General features: G+C 39.1%; 1 protein-coding gene across 3 annotated transcripts in view; it reads left to right on the top strand.

Annotated features, from left to right (window-relative positions):
- The first annotated feature begins 12 nt into the window (after positions 1 to 12).
- adgrd1 (adhesion G protein-coupled receptor D1) overlaps positions 13 to 12847 on the top strand; it is a 69823-nt gene continuing 56988 nt past the window's right edge. For 2 of the 3 annotated variants that reach the window (XM_030417510.1, XM_030417508.1), the window contains exons 1-10: positions 13 to 467; positions 578 to 614; positions 1013 to 1129; positions 1629 to 1727; positions 2870 to 2992; positions 3097 to 3273; positions 5185 to 5445; positions 9200 to 9267; positions 10793 to 10942; positions 11126 to 11176. In XM_030417510.1, the coding sequence (XP_030273370.1) occupies positions 393 to 467; positions 578 to 614; positions 1013 to 1129; positions 1629 to 1727; positions 2870 to 2992; positions 3097 to 3273; positions 5185 to 5445; positions 9200 to 9267; positions 10793 to 10942; positions 11126 to 11176 (1158 nt within the window). In that variant the 5' untranslated portion in view covers positions 13 to 392. The remainder of the gene's footprint in view (positions 468 to 577; positions 615 to 1012; positions 1130 to 1628; positions 1728 to 2869; positions 2993 to 3096; positions 3274 to 5184; positions 5446 to 9199; positions 9268 to 10792; positions 10943 to 11125; positions 11177 to 12847) is intronic. The other variant, XM_030417511.1, reaches the window with a different exon arrangement.

Here is a 12847-nt window from a genome sequence, read left to right as displayed (position 1 = left end):
AAAATGACATCACGTTTTGCAATTCCCACGTTCAGTCCAGAAAGTCAGTACGCCTCCACGGAGCTCCTCTACTCCTTGTTTCCAGATGCAGGCACAGAAAGTCAGAGAAACAACGACTGGTTCACTGTAGGATTGTACGGATTTTCTGCGTGGAAGTGGACACTTCAGATTTTTATCATGAAAGGACAGCTTGTGAAGTTTTTCTGCCTCATGCCAGAACTTTGATTCCTTTGGTCTTTTGCTCCAGTATTGTTGGCATCATTATTTATCTATATCTCTAAGCCTGGACACATGGACTGATCAGAAGTTTTTTGAATTATGAGTGACTCCTCCTGGCTTCATCTTCATTTGGGGATTTAACAGCTGTTTTTTGAAAAGAAAAAAAAACTTTTATGGTACCTTCTACAAAAGCTATGGAACTGTCTTTGCAAATTCACCTTTTTACAGTTTTTGTCTCCTGTATTAAGGTAAACTCTCTCAAAAAAAAAACCCACACATTTTAAGAACTTTAGCCACATCCTCTCAAATTATAGACTGATCATAGCAGCTTTGATAAATACATCTGATTTATTTACAGGTTTACACACAAGTGGTACAACCTGCCAAGCATCCAGGTAAAGTTGTTTTTTTTGTTTTGTTTTTTTTAATATTGCAAACTGTAGGGCTGCAACTAACTATTATTTTCTTTTTCAATTAATCTGTCTATTTCCTAGATTGATTGAGTAGCTATTTGGTCTAGAAATTAGAAAATAGTGAAAAATGTAGATCAGTTTTTAGCCCCCAAAAAGATGATGGTCTTCAAATGACTTGCTTTGTCCACAACCCAAAGATATGCAGTTTACTGTTACAGAGAAGAAAGGGACACCGTAAAAAATAATCACATTTAAGAAGCTGGAACCAAAAAATTTATTCATCTTAATCTCTCACAAACCCCCCAAAAAGCAACCTGAAAATACATTTAAAGTAATGATCTTTCTTGGTGCTTGTCTACCCATGAACTCTATCTGTCCAGGCCTGCAGGTGTTGGCCACGGCTTCACATTACTGGCCCCTCGATGCCGTGGACGGAATCCACGAACTTTGGGACCAGATTGGAAACAGACCAGGTTATGTTAACGGAAGCAACATAAGTATGTGTATACGTAACCCGACTGCACACGCTCATGGGAAGGCATTACCTAAACGTCTCTGTCTGCATGGTCTCGAGCTGTTTGTCACCACCCACCTTCCAGCCATCACCATGCTTTTTTGAATGCGCCGTGTTGTTTGTTATGTAGTATCTGATCATGTGAAGGTAGTGAAAGTCTGACAAAATGCAAGGAATTGTCATAATTCTGATTCATACCAGTAAGAGTTAAGTTCTGCTGTATTGAGACTGCAGCTATGTTGTCACCAGATTGGTTAATGCAAGTTTCCAGATAAATGTTTAAAGTTGCAGAGGGATCAGGTATAGACATGAGTATGATGTGTGGAGTCACTCTGAGTTCAGGAAAATCCTCTTTGCGCTCAGCATCACTCTGTCTCATACCTGTGCACCACGTCCCTCCTGTTGTCCTCCTTTCACTGTTCTCTTCTGTTATGTGTCAATATAGGTGTGAATCAATGTCTATCTCCGTTGTCTTTGTCCAGCTGTCAGAATCCACAACCACACTGTGCTCCCTTCCTCCCATAACTCTTCCTATGTGTATACCAATGACTCTACCTACACTAACATTTCTGCGACAGTAGGTGAGGATCCATCACTTTCCACTCACTAAGATTCATTTGTGCATCATCAACTTCTCTCTGTTGTCTTCTCTGGATCTATTGAGCTGAGTATTTAGCATTTTTTTCTCCTGGTGAAGACCAAGATCAAATCAGAAATCGGCTTTAATGGCCCAGTACATGAACACATGCAAAGATTTTGACTCCGATTTTATGTTGCTCTCAGTCTACTTATACATAAATTGACATACGGCAAGGAAAAGGGACAAAGAAAGCTGAACAAATATGTTAAATATTGGTGAAAGGTCAGGCCTGTGCTGCACAATGTCATATGAAAAAACCAAGTCAACTGTTATGTGTTTTATGACAGTACAAGTGGTGCAAAGAAATAAACAATACATGCTGGATAACTAAAGATGAAGAACTCTTGGCCTTTTAAGAAATCTCTAATGTTCATTTAAGCCGCTCATTATCGCCTTTGTATTCTAGAGATACAAAGGCAGAGATACTGAGAAAGCTGTAAAACTCTGATATTCCTCTGCTGCAAAAAGAATGTATGATTTATTGAATATCAAGGAACTGAGCATGATTTGATTTAACAAATATATAACTGAACATTTTGGACATTTTGGCACTTAAAAGAACGTCACCCAGACTTGAAAATTCAGTCCATACTGATGGAAAAAGCCAGATGAGGGTGCGTATTCCACAAAACAGTTCTGGAGCTTCACAGCAAAACGGCTTCGCAGTATTTTGCCTTAACAACTGAAGTAGTTTGGGACTTGTTTAAAAATGTAAAAAACAACCAAAAGACATAGAATGGCTCCATACAACTCATCTGGCTTAATCCCACCTCTCAAGAAGCCCCGAAAGTATTTTGAAAATATGTTTTTTACACCCTCATTAACCCACTTCAGTTTCAGATTCAATAACACTGTATGTGCTGTATGGAGCCATTTAAGTTAAAGTTGAGTTAAAGTTTTAAAACAAGTCTCCAGTTACTTCATCTGTTGTTGAAATTGCTGCGACACTGTTTTGCCGTGAAGCTCCAGAAATGTTTTGAGGACTCTAAAACTTGACATAACAATGATGGAATTTTGGGTGAACTTGTCCTTTACAGTTTGTAGCTTTTTAGTGAAATGATGCAGTTGATTTCTTTGCTGCAGATATTGTTGAAGGAATGGTCAACAAGGGCATCTATCTGAACGGAGATAACGGCGGCACCTTTCTCCACTTTGGAAACTACCAGAATTCTTGCATCAGTGACCCTACTTTGTGTGGTCCTGAGGGTGAGTGCACTGTACTTTATGCATTCGATCATTTGTGCAAAAGACAAGTTATTCTCAAACCACTGCAGCCGTCTTGTGTTGATAGATTTTTCATCATTCTCCAGGGATTACCTTCTCCTTTTTTTGGAAAAACCACGAGGCAGAGTCCCGTTTCGCTGTAGCCTCTGGAGGAAAGGTAATCTCCAACGGCTTCTCTGTCTACACCAATCCCTTCGTAGGATACGTGGAGTTTTATACTCGAGGCAATAACCACAGATGGAAGGTCAACATAAAAGTTCCAGGTATTGCAGCTGAATTGATCTTAGAGTTCTTTTAGTTACATTTCCCCTAAGTACCCATAGGGAATGTACTTTGGTCCTGGAAGTATACATTTGTGTGGTTTTCAACCATAAATTGTTAGTTATGTTATTGCATTCATGGTTCGGTTGACTGAAACCAGATGTTGCTGCAGGGTGTTGTTTTGGCAAGTTGAGGATACATTTCATGAATCTGTTTTGCTGTACAAAACATACAATTATCATGGATCACTGTGACCAATGCTTTGAATTCAATCCTGAAAATAAAGAGTTGTATTTAAATGAGATGAAATGATTTGGTAAACTGTTTTGACAAAATGGAAAAAGGCTTAACGTTGTGTGAAACCTGTTACAGATAAGCGTTTTGTTCTCGGATGACTTCTGTCATCTTTTGTTTTTGCTGCGAATACTCCAGGTTGTGTGCACCGGGCGTCATAACTCAATTGTGATCTGAGGGTTAGGTTACGGAGCATCAAACGTCATCTGGTTCTCATACAGTCTGACATGTCAAAGTTTCAGGACAGTTCTTTCTCTTGCATGCCACATATGTGAGGGAAAGCTTCGAGGTGCCCTGTGACCTATATAATTGTCAGTAAAGGCTGAGAAAATTACATTATACATGAAGAGGAGAAAGAAAGGGCTGAAATGTTTAAGTGGACTGACTTTAGCACATGTGGTTTATACTGTAACCAAAAATGGGATGTGTTTTGGTAGTTTTTCTAAGTTCTGGCAGAAGGGTTTTCAGACTGTTACTGTTGTGCCCATTGGGTCAGTTTTCCTGAGAAAAACAAGGTTAAGTAAGCAAATTTTTTTGTAGAATTGACTGGAATGAGCTGGCAGCAGAGGAACAGTCTCTGGCCTCATGCTCTATGGGCTAACATGATTTATTAATTAAGTACTGTAAAATGAAAAAGGAAAAAAAAAGAAAGACAAATAGGATAAAGTGCTGAAACTTAACTAATTCATTAGATTGGCACTAACAAAAAAAGGAATCATCAACTATTTTCAGTGGTGATTGGCCATTTTTAACCATGTTAGCTTCAGTCAGATGAACTTCAATAGCTTACCCTTACTACGCTAATACTGATCCTTGTGCTTCATTGTATTTAGCAAATCTTAGCTAACACGCTAATCCAAGACAATATGCCTGCTAAACTTGAGCAAGTAAGCATTGTTTTTGTAGCATGTTAAAACACTTAATATGAGACTGGCATTTAGCTTAAAAGAAAACACTGATATGCCTCAGACAGACTCCTAATGTAATCATCCAAAATGCAAATACCTCCTCTAAATTTTAGAAGATAATCCACAGACCTTGTTGTGAGCAGTGTCATGTAGGAGCTATTTACTTTGTATACCACCATACAGAAGGATCAGAAGTATCATATCATAGGTGGAGGATGCCATTAGTAATCACATCTTGTCCATGAATAGATACAGTTCTTCTTCTCCACAGTGTTCTGTGGAAAGACAATAGGTCCGACATGTAACTGCTCACAACAAGGTCTGTGAGTTATCTTGAGAAACCAGGTCAAAGTTAAAGTAAGTAATCCAGGTACTGTAACTGTGCGACTCAAGTGATTTTTCAGTAACCACCCAGTCTCAGCAGCATCCCTGTTGTTCTCCGGGGTGTAGTCCTGTAATTTAACCCACCATCCAAACTAATCATGAGATCACATTTTTAACATGTATCTTTTGTCCAAACAGTATTTTGGACCGCACAGCACAGATCATAATCTCATTCATTCGCTGTGACATTGCTGTTGAGATTTTCAAATGCAAACTCACACCAATGTGTATTTTCGATTTTAGGGTGAACTGTCCCATTTGCAGTGTTTATTCTGTGAATCTGCTATGCTTCGTAAATCACAAGTACTTTATAAATTCTTCTTTCAGGGCCCTACTGGACACACATTCTCTTTACATGGACAAAAAAGGATGGTCTGAAGGTCTATATCAATGGGACCTTCACTTCTGGTGACACAGAAGGTGGCAGCGTCACGGAGTACTATGGGGACCCCTACCCTGACCTTGTCATTGGAACTGGCAACGACAGGGCATATGGTCACTATGTAACAGGAGCCTTTGATGAGTTTGTCATCTGGGAGAGAGCTCTTTCGCCTAAAGAGATCCTGCTCTACTACAGTGCAGCCATAGGTAGGACATCACGCTCTAGTGGAAAGTATTTCCTGTCATTCTAGCACATGGCATATCTATTATAATGATCCCTCCCTCTTGACTCCGCTCTGAGGAAACAGGGGTTAAAAAGCAATTTCCGTCTTCATCCACACTCCATTCCACCCACAGCATTCATGAATAACAGCAACATCTTAAACAATACAAATATACCACAGCTCCCTGTCAAATAGCTCCTCTTGCGAAAATCACTGTCATGACCTTCCACCATAGTGTTAAGGCTCACATAATTCTACCTTATAAGTATTTACAAGAGTGAAGAGGCATGTTGGGTTGCAGGGGGCAGATCATTTTGATTGCTTGTGCTTGTGAGAGGTTATAACATGCAAGGAAAAAAACACCAGACTTAACTGTTAACCTTCTTCGGTCAGAAGAGTGCCATAAAAGGCTAAAAACTGGTTGACATTTATTAGAACAGTTTTTAATAGAAAAGTTCACACACACACAAAAAGATCAGTCATTATCCACTAATCTCCATGCAGAAGAAAAGTCAGATGAAGTTTTGTAGTCCAGAAAAGAGCCTCACAGCAAAACAGTGTTGCAGCATTCTCTAAAAACAGCTGAGGTAACAGGGAACTTGGTTTAGAATATAAAACACAATCAAAATAAAGATAAAATGGCTCCATACAGCTGGCCCAGCATACCCACCCCTACCAGCTTACCTTAAATTGCTTTCAAAATGTATTAAGATGTTATTTACACCCTTATTTTTCTTCACTGTAGCTGCTGAGCTAAACGTTCACCCTGTCTCAAGTGAGTGTATGAGCTCAACCTTGAGTCAGGCTGGAAACAACCAATGAAGTCAGCAAAACAATGGATATGTTGTGGACATGTTTATTTTGCAACTTTCCATTTCTGTAGAGTTCAAATGCTGTACTCGTGATCTGGTTAGATTTAGGGCACAAGAAACACTTTGTTGGGGTTAGGACAAATATTATATTTTGGCTTAAACTAACTGTTTTGGTCACCACAGATACAGTTGGAAATTTTCCCAAGGTCTCCTCAAAAATAGCCAGTGGTTTCACACTTACATAGGTTGAAACACAATCTTTAATGGCTATCACTGGGTTGGCTGTCTGTTTGTAACTCTACCACCATCCACCTTCTGATATGACAGTCAGGTCATGATCATAAACATGTAATGTGAACATAATATGACATTTTTTGTAGAAAAGTCAATTTGATACGCTGGTATGCAGTCCTTTGACATGTAGAAACGTGAACATATAGGGGGTTTGCAGAAATTTGAACTGCCAACATTTCATCCTGCTGAGTGTGCTGAAAAGCATCTTTTTAAATCAACTAGTGCATTGCCCGTAGGAAGCATGTATTCCTATAGAAAAGTGGGAGGTTCAGTAGCTTTTTCATGGATGGCAAAATGAGGTTGTGTTTGAAGGTGGGACGTCAGGGATATAATTGACTGTTTTTGACTACTTTTGATTATACCATTATATTTCACCTTAAAAACTATTTACCTTGTCTTGTTTGGTGTCATTATTTTCAGCACAATCTCACATATGTGACTGTACAGTTATTTTTTTTATTTTTACATATTATATTAACACTATGGACCTAAAATCACAAAATAACATAAAATCAGAGTAGGAAAAAGTAATTTTTTACTGTGAAAACCACAAACAGTTTAATGAACCAATTGCATTAGTTATAATGCAAATATAAATTGTTGTTTGCTAAATTTGTGCATACGTTTTTGAAATTTACAAAGTTATATGTAACTATTTACATTTAAATGCAGGCAATGCCTCAGGCTCCTCAGCTTATTCCTGCCTGCTCCACATTCAGCCGTCTCCTCCTTGTTTTGACTCACAACACAAAAAAACGACTACACTACACACTAAACACACCACACCAAACACTACATGACACACTATACACTCCAAACACGCTATATGTCACAAATCTCCCAACTCTCAAAACTCACTATCTCTGTCGCTGTCTGTATCACCGCCTCCGTCCCTCACACAACTTCCTGTTCCTTCACAACCAAACTTGCTGCTTGGAGAGTTTTGTGACAAAAGCCCGTTTTTACCGTTTCTTCCTGCACCAGACTCAAAGCAAACGTGACGGCAATGTTCATGAAAAAGTGTGGCGGACATTATTTACCCTAAATCTGGTTTCGGACGTGCCGGTGCGTCGCCTCGGGAGGTGGGTCGGCTAGCAGCTAGCAGCTAGCTACACACGAAGATCCACAGATTCCAATTCCACTTTGTTGTCCGCGCGTCTCCGGATCTCCTCAGACCCGAACAGACTCCGTCCGGACTCGTTTAGTCTAATTAATCCACAACAGTCAGTTTAGATGCACAGAACGGGACCGAACCACCGGCAAAATCCCGTCCCAGCTTGCGCCGCTGCAGGTATAAATCCGCTTGTTTCTTAAGGGGGGGGGGTGGCGGTGGGCTCTGCAGTGATTGGCTCTGGTGTGCACGTGACTGTGGTGGCTACGGTTAGCAATGCTAGCGGAATTCGTAAAACATTTCTGAAATAAATTATTAACGGTATCATTGTAGTCCAAACAAATGTGACGCTGCACACCCTTGAACCACCCAGCAGCCACGTGGAAACTCTCAGGTCAGTCTGATCCTGATCCACAGAGATATTTGAGGCAAACACAGACCGACAGACAGAGATTCCTTGCTTTTATAGAGAGATTTTGGATCTCAGGTCTTCCAGAGACTTGGATTACTCCAGACAAACCATATGGAGCCATTTCATTACTTATTTTCCAAAAACACTGTGTTGCTTTGAAGCTCCAGAACAGCTTCGTGGACTTTCTATCACGCGGGTGAGAAGATCATGATTGAATCTTCATGTTCAGGTGAAATGGTCCTTTAATCAGAATCAGAATCAGAATCAGATTCAGAAATACTTTAATAATCCCAGGGGGAAATTATTTTATTTAATATATTTAATAATATCATTCTCTTGTGAAAATTTGCTTTATTCCCAAATTTCAGGGTAGTCTGAGATATGTTCAAAGCCTGATGAAATCTTTTGTTTGAATGAAACATTAGTGAATTAATGAATACATGCCATAGTGTGTATGGTAATATATATAAAAAGTATCAAAAGTATTTACAGTTCTGTGTTCTGCTGGAGCTTCAACTGGTGACGATGTGTGAAGCGTAAACTGCCCTGATTTCTTTTAAGAAGTCGCTACGAAAAGCAGTATATTCCACAGACCATTACCAGGCGCAAAGAGCCTCACTGTTATGGTTACAGAAAATATTTTTACCCCTCCAGAGCACACATAAAATGTTGCATTGAACCAAAGAAGAGCAGGAATGGTTATACCTCTAATGTATGTCCATATATGGCTGCTGTCTGGTAGCTAGTTAGTGCTGTTTTTATTAAATGACAGCAAAGACATAAAATGTATCTTAGCCTTGTACAGAAGCTCTGGGCAGAGTATTATGCGGTTGATTATCCCAGTTCTGTGGATGTTGTAATCTATCTCCTTTCATGACTTGGCATGGTTCAGCCCCATAAACTGTAAGCTGTATGTTGATAAAATCCAGCTACATCACAGCAGCATGGCCTGGTCAGGTTCAACAAAGGATCTAATCACACAATTACAAAAAATGCCTCTAAGATATAAAAGCAAGAGATTTCCCAACTTGAAAATGTAACACAATGTTGCACATTTTAGCAGTGTGGTTGAATATGATAATAGAGCCTTTTGTATTTTCCTATTTAGGTCAGGCCATGGTTTCTGCAACAACACCCAGGGCCTCCAAAGAAGACACTTCAACTGCACCAACAGTCGTAAGTCAACAAAGACGGATGTGGAATGGAACTAAGGGCATTTCAAATACTTGACTTAAAGCTCCTATTTGTAAGAAAGTAGATTTTTCAGTCTTATTCCAAACTCATCAAAAATTATATTTGGGGAATGTAGGACAGGGTTGGCGGCCATCCTGGAGCAGCCATTTGTGACAAGTTGGGAATTCATACAAGTTGGACCTTTAAGTACAGTTTGATTTGCCTGTACATTACTGGAGTATTTCCATTTTAAGCTGCTTTATACTTCCACTCGACCACATTTCGGAGGCATATTTACATTTCCTTAGTCCTCTATATTTTTTTGATAACTTTAGTTACTCTTAGGGATGCAACATTTTAAGCAATTTCTTAACAATAAACAACTGATTAACTAACATATAATCATTTATAATATATGAAATATACAAAAATATGTATATATTTCCAGAGGAATCTAATCACAAAAAATGTGGAAAACAATGTTTGTTTGTGTTTTTTTCAACATTTATATATATTTAGAAAATATGTAGGCCACCAGTACATTATCAAAACATTTACAACACTTATGTGCACTTGTGGAAAACACAAGCTAGCCATCAGGATAAGCAGAGCTGAACAAGAGAGAGTCTATCTTTAGAAGTTTGAGAAGGTTCTTCAAGAGCCGAACATGAAAAGGCAAATCAAGCATGCACAGAACCAAGAAGCATCTCCGCACACTGGCAGCTGTTGCATGTCGAGTCCTGTTCTTTGGGTCGTTATTTTTTAATCATTATAAATACCACAGAGAATACAAAAAGTGATCATAAAGCAACTTTCTCTATCAAGAAACCATGCACAGAGGAATTTATTTTAGCTACATATACAATCCACATATATATATATATATATATATATATATATATATATATATATATATATATATATATATATATATATAATGTATATATATATATATATATATATAGGCTTATATCATTTCTTTGTCTTTTTCTAAGTACTATTTGTACGGGTGACCTTTCACTTTCACTAAATATTTTGAGTAAATTTTTACACATTTTTACACATTAAATATGACTTTTGGGTACTTTTGACAACACTGCCTAAGTGAATGAATGGTCTGAGTTTTCATTCACTTTGAAGACATTGCGTACAGTTTGTGGGCTAGAATATGCACAAATATAAAATAGACAAAGGCATGTTGCTTGAATAAACAGAAAAGAGCTAGATTCTAATTGAGCCTTTGTGTCCTTTAGGAGTTATAATAGCTGGAAAAAGGGATATTGAGAGCACATGTGAACAGACTTGTTCTGTTTATTAAAGGGCTTTGGAGGTAGAAAACAGACACAGAAGTAGGAGAAAGTGGAGACAGCTGCTCAACACTGCACACAAAATAGCTCTCTTTAGTGCACCAGGCTGAAAAAGAGTATTTCCCGAACCCAGGCTCCAAATCAGTCACCAAACATCCTGTGTATGTTGGAACTCGTTGCCTCCCGATGGTAACTTTATTTGATGCTTGCTGTTTCCCCAGAGAGCCACTGAAGTGAGTCCTCCTGTCGTCATCAGCCAGCACAAGGACGTCCAAAGCTCCCAGGACTCGCAGTCTATGCCAGTGTTGGGCTTCCTGAAGGGGCTGCCCAATAGGACCATTCCTCACACCACTGCCAATAATCTCACACAGGTCACACATGCACAATTGCAAAACCAGTGCACACACACACACACACACACACACACACACACACACACACACGCACACACACACACACACACACACACACTCACACACATACACTTACACAAAATGCCCACCCATGTGCACAATGATGCAACAGTTCCGTGATGTCCATTTTCTTCCACACAGGCTTTTCTCAAAAGTGTGGAAGAAGTTCTGTCCTCTCCAGGCTTGCCAGAGGTAATTGAGTTTCACTGGTGTTGTGCAATGTTCAAACATGACATAATGTAACATATGCAATTTGCTGAATCGCTTAATCCAAGGCACTTAGGAGATCCATGAGTATGAGATTTAACAAAGTATATTTTTGTGCAAGCAGCACTAAAAGTACCTTGTAGCCAAACAGGATTATAGTGTGTAATCAAGTACAGTATGTAGTGGTTCAGATTGTATACAGCAGTGCTGCTGATCATGAGCTACTACACGGTGCTTTGAATGTAAACACACAGCTTCCTGCACACTGTACACTCATCTCAGCCATATCTCCAGGCTCTTATATACAAACACACTGTTTCCAGAAGAAAGACATTCTGAGTAAGCGTGTTCTTTGGATGCAGTGACTGCTCAGAACGACCATGATTGTTTTTGTAGCAACAAGCTGAAACAGATGTTGATGTATGAGAAGCAAGTCTTGGACTGTAGATACAGTGTTCATTAAAGCCCCCTGTGATTACCTTCTCTGATCAGATCTGTGCTGAATGTCAGAAGATTTGACTCTTTATCAAGTTTTTGTCTGCGTTTAAATCATAAACTACACAGCCTGTTGATTTGTTGTTTTACGTTTATATGTTTCTGTTACTGATCTAATAAAATGTAATATAATTAATTAGATTTTTATTACCATTGTATTACAACATCTGGATCCAAATGTTTATGTTATATAACACATGCTACATTAATAAGGCGAGACTATGTAAGAAAGGTCAAATAAAACATTCCTCTTTTGAATGTTCCAAGTTGAATTCATATGAAACAAACCGTACAATTGCTCAGTTCAATACACAATGACCAGTAGCCTATGGTGGCTAATGTTAGCAATTTTCCACATTAAAGAGTGCACAGATTTTGGGGAGAACTACTGCATATGTGAAAAAAGTATTATAAAAACCTTTTTTGTGGCTCCAGAGGAAGATGCATGTTATCTGTTAAATTACCCGCAGTGATGTCATTCATAACTTCACACTACAAAATATTTCACTCACCAACTTCTTTTGGAGATCGCGGACAAATAGCCCCAGAGCAGTAGCAAAATCGATGGTGATTGGTATGTGTGAACTGTTCAAAGATGCATTCTAGGAGCTTGGGAACAGCTTGGGTACAGCTTGGGAACAGCTTGGGAACAGCTTGGCAACAGCTTGGGAACATCTTGGGAACGTGTCGCAGACAGCAGCTGAATTTCTGTCAGGCTAAATATCTAGATTTGTTGCCTCATCCATGTTCTTTTCCTGTTCCTCATTGTTTTTTCACTGCAAATCTGCTCACAAACAACTCAGACCGCATGGATGGCATCATTCCTATTCCACATGTGTAGTCTTGTATTATTTGACCCCCGAGCAAACCACAACAACTGCGAGACTGCTGATAACAAGGCAGAAAGTTCTGTTATTTGAACAGGACAGCAATCTCGACTACTTGATTGAGTTTGGGCGAACATTTTGGATTGGATTAAAATGACTACCCTTTTAAAGTGACTTCTGTCTCAAATGGACACAAGTTATGTGACACAGAAAGCAAGTCCTCTTTAATCCAACCGCCCATCCCAACCTCCTCCTAAGCGGACTTTGTAGCTCTTTATGCTACTTCACCTGACTTCCTCTTCTGCTGCCATAATATTTACTACAACCACAAGAG

This window comes from Sparus aurata, chromosome 5 (assembly GCF_900880675.1).
Source record: "Sparus aurata chromosome 5, fSpaAur1.1, whole genome shotgun sequence".
NCBI lineage: Eukaryota > Metazoa > Chordata > Actinopteri > Spariformes > Sparidae > Sparus > Sparus aurata.
The sequence above is the reverse complement of the archived record's forward strand: the minus strand, read 5'-3'. Positions and strand labels throughout refer to the sequence as shown.